The sequence below is a fragment of the Glandiceps talaboti genome, chromosome 21, assembly GCF_964340395.1.
Source record: "Glandiceps talaboti chromosome 21, keGlaTala1.1, whole genome shotgun sequence".
NCBI lineage: Eukaryota > Metazoa > Hemichordata > Enteropneusta > Spengelidae > Glandiceps > Glandiceps talaboti.
Genome location: NC_135569.1, coordinates 6172718 through 6179268, shown reverse-complemented (window position 1 = coordinate 6179268; position 6551 = coordinate 6172718). Strand labels below are relative to the sequence as shown.

General features: G+C 37.1%; 1 protein-coding gene across 1 annotated transcript; it reads right to left on the bottom strand.

The window, feature by feature from the left end:
* Positions 1-5936, bottom strand: LOC144451770 (uncharacterized). The gene is made up of 6 exons (XM_078142673.1): positions 5757-5936; positions 2480-2570; positions 1921-2133; positions 1567-1700; positions 948-1050; positions 1-356 (listed from the first exon to the last, which is right to left on the bottom strand). Exons 1-6 carry the CDS (start codon positions 5934-5936, stop codon positions 1-3), a joined length of 1077 nt encoding a protein of 358 aa, XP_077998799.1.
* Between the last annotated feature and the right edge of the window lie 615 nt (positions 5937-6551).

Sequence of the window (6551 nt, the reverse complement as noted above, 5' to 3'; positions counted from 1 at the left end):
TCAAGAATTGCATATTGTCGCATATTCTTTTGTAACACTGTTTGAAAGGAGTGGGTCATTGTTGTATTTCTGAATGAACTCCGAACTGAATTTATAATGTAATTTTCCACGGCATCGCTCCATCACACGTTTTTTCGTGTAGTCCCTCAGTGCCCTAGCCATTTTCTGATACGTCATAGTGTTTTTGTGACCTTTCTGTTTGCCCCATTGGATTGCGATGACCTCTTTGTGTTTACTGATGAATCGAAAGATTCCCCTTGTTTTATCAACCCATTGCATACAGTAACCAAGATCACCGCCATGAAGATGGTACATCAAGAACTTCCACAATATCTTCTTCTTTCTCCTTGGTGGTTCTGAAATGTAAGAAAATCAAACCATTGGTTATATTCAATTCACGGCAGGCTACAAACTAATTAATTTTGTACTTGTTCGAACAAAAAATGTGGATTTATTTTCAGGTCGCTCTACATCACGACAACGCATGTCTACTTCATTGCTTCTGCTGTGCTCGAAATATAAGTCTAAATGTTCACAATGGCTATAACTTTCTTTTTTACTTAAATTAAGCCTGCTATGACATTCTTCAATATTTGTCTTCACTCAGCAAATACTTTTCTTCACACAGTAGGTTGTCACTACTCGCCATCGACTCGTAGTGACAAGGCCACTTATGTGTCTGTATATTTCTCCGTTGAATGAAGGAAACTATGAGAAGATTGTATCTAACTAGACCCTCCTGTTGTAGCTATTGTTGTTGTTGTTGTTGTTGTTGTTGTTGTTGCTGCTGTTGTTGTTGTTGTTGTTGTTGTTGTTGTTGTTTATTTTCAAGATCACCAAAACACAATTTATTCAACAGTATTCAAACTAAATATTTGTAGATTGTTGGTCCAGTCTTCCATGTATAGTCGTTGAAGGTGGTGTTTCACGTTCAAAACTTTACTCACCTATTGCTGGCCGTGGTTTTCGTGGTCTTCCTCTCTTCCTCTTAGCTTTTTGTACTGTTTGTTGTTCTGGTGTATTGGGGTCAAGCAATTCAGTCTTTACTAGCTAGACGGGTGAACGGATGAAAAAAAATGTATTTGTGAGCAATTCTGATTAAAAATATGAAAACCTTATGCAACGATGAAGTACTGTATTTCTAGAGAGACACCTGTAAAATGCATCGAAACTCTCTGTTTGCCTGTCTGTGAATGTCTGTCTATCTATCTGTCTGTCTGTCTGTCTGTCTGTCTGATTGTATGTATGTATGTATGTATGTATGTATGTATGTATGTATGTATGTATGTATGTATATATGTATGTATGAATGTATGTATGTATGTATGTATGTATGTATATATGTATGTATGAATGTATGTATGTATGTATGCATGCATGCATGCATGTATGTACGTATGTATGTACGTATGTACGTATGTATGTATGTATGTACGTATGTACGTATGTACGTATGTATGTATGTATGTATGTATGTACTAATTATAATGAGGATAACCATAATGTTGGCTCTTATACTGTTAAAGAAATCAACCAATTTGATGAACTGGTCAAGAGTTAACTTACCGAATTTGTCGTTGGTGGTAGCAGACGATCAATCATATCTGATATTCCCGCCTCTTTGTCTGTGACGTAATCTGGATCGTTAATGCAACGTTGATCACTACAAGCCTCTGTTGCCGACATTGGGAAATCCAGAACTGTTTAGGCGCAAAAAGAAAGACGGTGATGTTTAGATTAATTCTGGAGTTCGACTGAGAAAGCGTAAAACAGTTTATGTCGAGAAATTGGTTCTGAAATATTTGGTATTGTCATAGGAGCGATATCAACCGTTGGTGGCGCTATTGTCAAGACTATACTAAGTAGCCAAAGTGTACCGTCACTCTGCTCAACTACATTACAACTTCTGCCCATATTTACCTGTTTCCCAGCAATCTAGGTAGCCTTTTATCATATCCACATCTCTGTGACCTTCAAATAATTGTCGCAACTCCCCTTCTGATTTGAAGCATAAACTCTTGCCCGTCATCTCCTTTTGGCGTGCAAGCTCTGGGAAATTATTGTCCAATTTGAATTTGGTGTTCACAAATGTCAAAAACAAACACACCATATCCTTTGTCCATCTAAAACACTCTAACAAAATAAAAGATAGATATTCATTTAGAGAACACATTTTTTGGACTTGGTTGCAAATGACCGGAGGGTGTACTGTATATGTTTCTCATTATGTGTCTCTGTCTCTGTCTGTCTGTCTGTCTGTCTCTGTCTGTCTGTCTGTCTGTCTGTCTGTCTGTCTCTCTCTCTCTCTCTCTCTCTCTCTCTCTCTCTCTCTCTCTCTCTCTCTCTCTCTCTCTCTCTCTCTCTCTCTCTCTCTCTCTCTCTCTCTCTCTCTCTCTCTCTCTCTCTCTCTCTCTCTCTCTCTCTCTCTCTCTCTCTCTCTCTCTCTCTCTCTCTCCATGATTTTCAAAATATAATTTACCGATAGCTAGTCCTATTTTCAGTAATATTCCTATATCCGTCAGTATGTCTTCATGGATAAAACTCCCAAATGCCTCCAGAGATTGTTCATGCTGTAGATAAAATAAACGAATGTTAAAAATTATCGAACGTCAACAGTATGACTGTTTATACTCGACTATAAGAAACAGCGCCCCCACTTGGACATTTGATCAAACTCACATGTAGACATCAGTTGAATCGTAATGCCTATTTGCGACTTTGACATCCACTTAGTAACAAACTGATTTAAACAAACAATCAATCAATCAAGTAAGCAAACAATCAATCAATTAATTAATCAATCAATCAATCAATCAAACAGAGTCGCTTTATGGTATAAATTGAAAAAAGTGGGGGCTTTATGTAATAAATTAGGATATAATTGAAAGAGGATGTAGGAACCTGTACAGTTATTGAAATAAAACAGTAGAATCACAGTAAATCATTTTAGTTTATGACATTCACTTCTGCTTCCCGATGAGAAGTTTATAGGCATTTTGGTATCCATGACGACGAGCTGGGTTATTTGTTATCACCTGTTCCGTTCATACAATCATAATTGAACAGAAAAGGAAGCATGTGTGACTTTTCCTAAAACAGTCTGTCGTGATAGACTTTAATTTACGAAATTTTAACTTTCGATCATTTGTATTATTATGATTGAAACTATGCATTTTAATCCTAAGTTGTTCTTTTGCTGGTGACTTCCTTGGTTATTGTAAGTGTGAGGTTCCTCTTCCCAGTGGCTACGGACTTCCTTATTTTTTTTTCTCCGGCCTCCATTTTTCAAAATGCAAGAGAGTAATATTTCCATTCGCTAAAAACTAAACCATATTTTTTAGAACTCAACAAAGTACTTTCAGATGCAATTCACCTTATGTTGCAAAATCAATGTTCTTCCTAATTTGTTCTAAACATTGCCATTCCAAAGTTTGTTCCTGTTCATTTTGAAAAATAGACATAGAAATTTAGAGGATCATCGTTTTGTTTTCCAGAGGAAGTCGAGTCTTTTATTTTAGCAAAGAGTAAACACGACATTATACTCAATTTGAGAATGGTTTAATTTTGATTTAATTTTGACCTCTATTTCAAAAATTTGTATGTTGACGCTTGGATGGCGGCCATATTGGATGGCGGCCATATTGGATTGGAAAATGGCTGATATTATTTTGACCGCTATTTCAAAAAATTGTATGATGACCCCTGATATTTATTGATAGTAACCGAGCGTGGTTGTGGTTATTTTTTAAACAACATAACATCATAAGTTTAACATCATTATATCCAAGGCGTGTTCTACTTTAATTATTCAATTACACGAAGGAGGCCATATACTGATCTCATTGTTTTCACTAAGTTACGGACATAGAACGAACACGAGATAACATTTTCTCTAAAGATACAGTTCGAAAACATGTCTGTTAATAGCTTAGTGCACATGGCGTGGAGTTATAATGTGTTTCATGTGCTTATTTAGTCCATAGACCCTCCGTGGATGGTCTATGTTTAGTCTTACAAGATTTGATGTATATACTTATTGACTTCGATGTTGATAAGTTAAAGATCTATTTGCCAACTGATAGATCAAGTCAGGTAAGACTGTATATCTTTCAAACAGGCCAAGTGTCTCCCTGGCTACCTCTATGGTAACCATGGTAACCAGATCACATAAGCATTTCGTAAATCGAAGAAGCATAGCAGGGATTTTGCTTGTCTGGAAAGCCAAAAACTCGAAGTGTTCAGAATAAATATTCATTTTTAGTCGGAATGTATCACTTTTTCAAAAACACATAATCAGACTCAATTTTGCTGATGTTACTTCGCACATGATAAACTTTTCTCTGTGACTGGAAGAAAGGAAAGAGCAAGCGTCGCCATGGAAACGATTATCTTCACCCGGTTTGTATTATGATTTTAAGAACGTACCACATTTATGAAATATCTCCTCAAACAAAAATTGATTTTTCTGTGCATCTTGGGCTGTACAATATTTTATTTTTATCGCCGATTACGAGAGCAACTTTTACCGACAGCTTTTCGCTTGCTTCTCCAGACACATTTTTCTATTCGTGCAAACACAGCTCACTAAAATATGATTGGTAACAATTTAATTTCATTAGATTATTGCAGACAGTGTACTCCAAATCAAAATTAATACAAATACAAGCTGACTTTTCTGAAGGGTGAGTCAGCTGAGCTCGATTGGTGGCGCTAGTCAAACCTAATCGGGGTTCATTTTTTAGACCCAGGTACATTTTATCTGGTACCTTGAGTAGTCCCAATTAACATAACACATTTAACAGGTATTTTCACTGTGTTTAAACACAGACGTAGGAGAGGCTCCCAACGTCTATGGTTTAAAAGAGGCTATCATTTTTAAATTCCAGTTTGTTGATAATAGTGCAAAAGGTGAGCTTTTTGTAAAGCAAAGGGAATTCCCCGTCCTCAGTGTTCTACGAAAACAATGGCCGTCTTTTGAGAATTGAAGGACACTTGTGTCGGTCGACTTTTGTACGCTCTAAATAGCACACTTGTACGACCTGGCGAAACGCTGATAAACAGAATATTGATTGCAAGTAATGAAAGCGCTTGTGGTACTAAAATCAGAACATATGCATCGGGTCTCACTAGGGGAATTCCCAGTTCCCGCTTCTGGGAAAATCCAAGTTCCAGCTAATGTATTCTGTTACGTATCAGTAGAGCGTTTTAATACTTGTCTTTATCACTTGAATACATACATTATTCACTGTTGTACATGTATATTTTGTGTAGGCGTGCGTAGGAGTGGGGTCTTGTTAATGTACTCAGGTTACAAGTCGTGTAACCGTACGGCATTCTGAACCCCCCCCCCCCAAAAAAAAAAAAAAAAAAAAAAAAATTAAAAAATTAAAAAACCGGTCTTGCATAACCCATCATGTTGGGAAATTCTCTAAATTCCTTCCCTTGTTTTTGTTGCTGTTGTTGTTGTTGTTGTTGTTGTTGTTGTTGTTGTTGTTGTTGTTCATCGAGAAGGGATTAAACTATGCCATTATTGTTTCATCATAACCCCTCACAACAAATGTAAAAGTACTAAAATTCAGATTTATGACAATTTTAAATTTGTGAAAATAAACATGTTTTTTTTTTTCGATTACTAGTATTTTGTATTCCTATGTTTAGAAACCAGCCACGGTGATACAATGCTAATGATATATTTACATAAAACAAACACCAAGATAAATATTATATACTCTATCAATACATAATTAATGACTGACCGATGCAGCTTCTAGAGCCTCATCTTCATGTTCAGTTTCTTGGTGTATATGTTCGTCATCTTCATCGTCCTGAAATCTGTCCGACATGCTATCCGACAGAAGGTTAAAATTATCAAGACTAGCCAATGTCACGCATGAAAATGCTTCATCGTCTGATGAAAGGTAGTCGTCCACTGGCATCGTTTTTTATGTGTATGGCGGTAAACTAAAACTGCAAAGAAAAATAAACAAAATTACTCATCTATACCAAAATGATTGATTTAAACGAGACGTGTACTTTTTGCACGCTTCAAAAATGAGCCCAGTGCTGTTATGCAGAAACACCTGTTGATGTACGGATAGACGGACCAAATTACTAGCGAGCCTTCACCCCGAGTATCGAGCTTTGTTGAGCTGTTGTCAGTGCGTGACGATCAGAATTGACGCTGAGACGCTGAAAGCAACGCAATTGTAATTTAGTGAACAAGTAAAACATGCATACCGAAAAATCGAACCCTGCTCCGCAGTGTGGTAGAAAGTTACTGGTCACTGAGTGCAGACGCGACCGTGTCTGACCAAATCAATCGTACCTGTTCGCGAATAGATCTACATAAACAAGCACCTTTGAACGCTGTGTACGTATTACGGTATTCACTGCGAGGCCTCTTTCTTTATATACACCACACTTGTCAAATCGTAGTACAGCCCACAACGAGGGTTGCCATAGCAGCGGGTAACGCGTTGGCTAGTACCAGACTAATTTGTCTAATTTATGGGCCTTGATATAGACTCCTCGGAAATTCCAATACTTTTCCT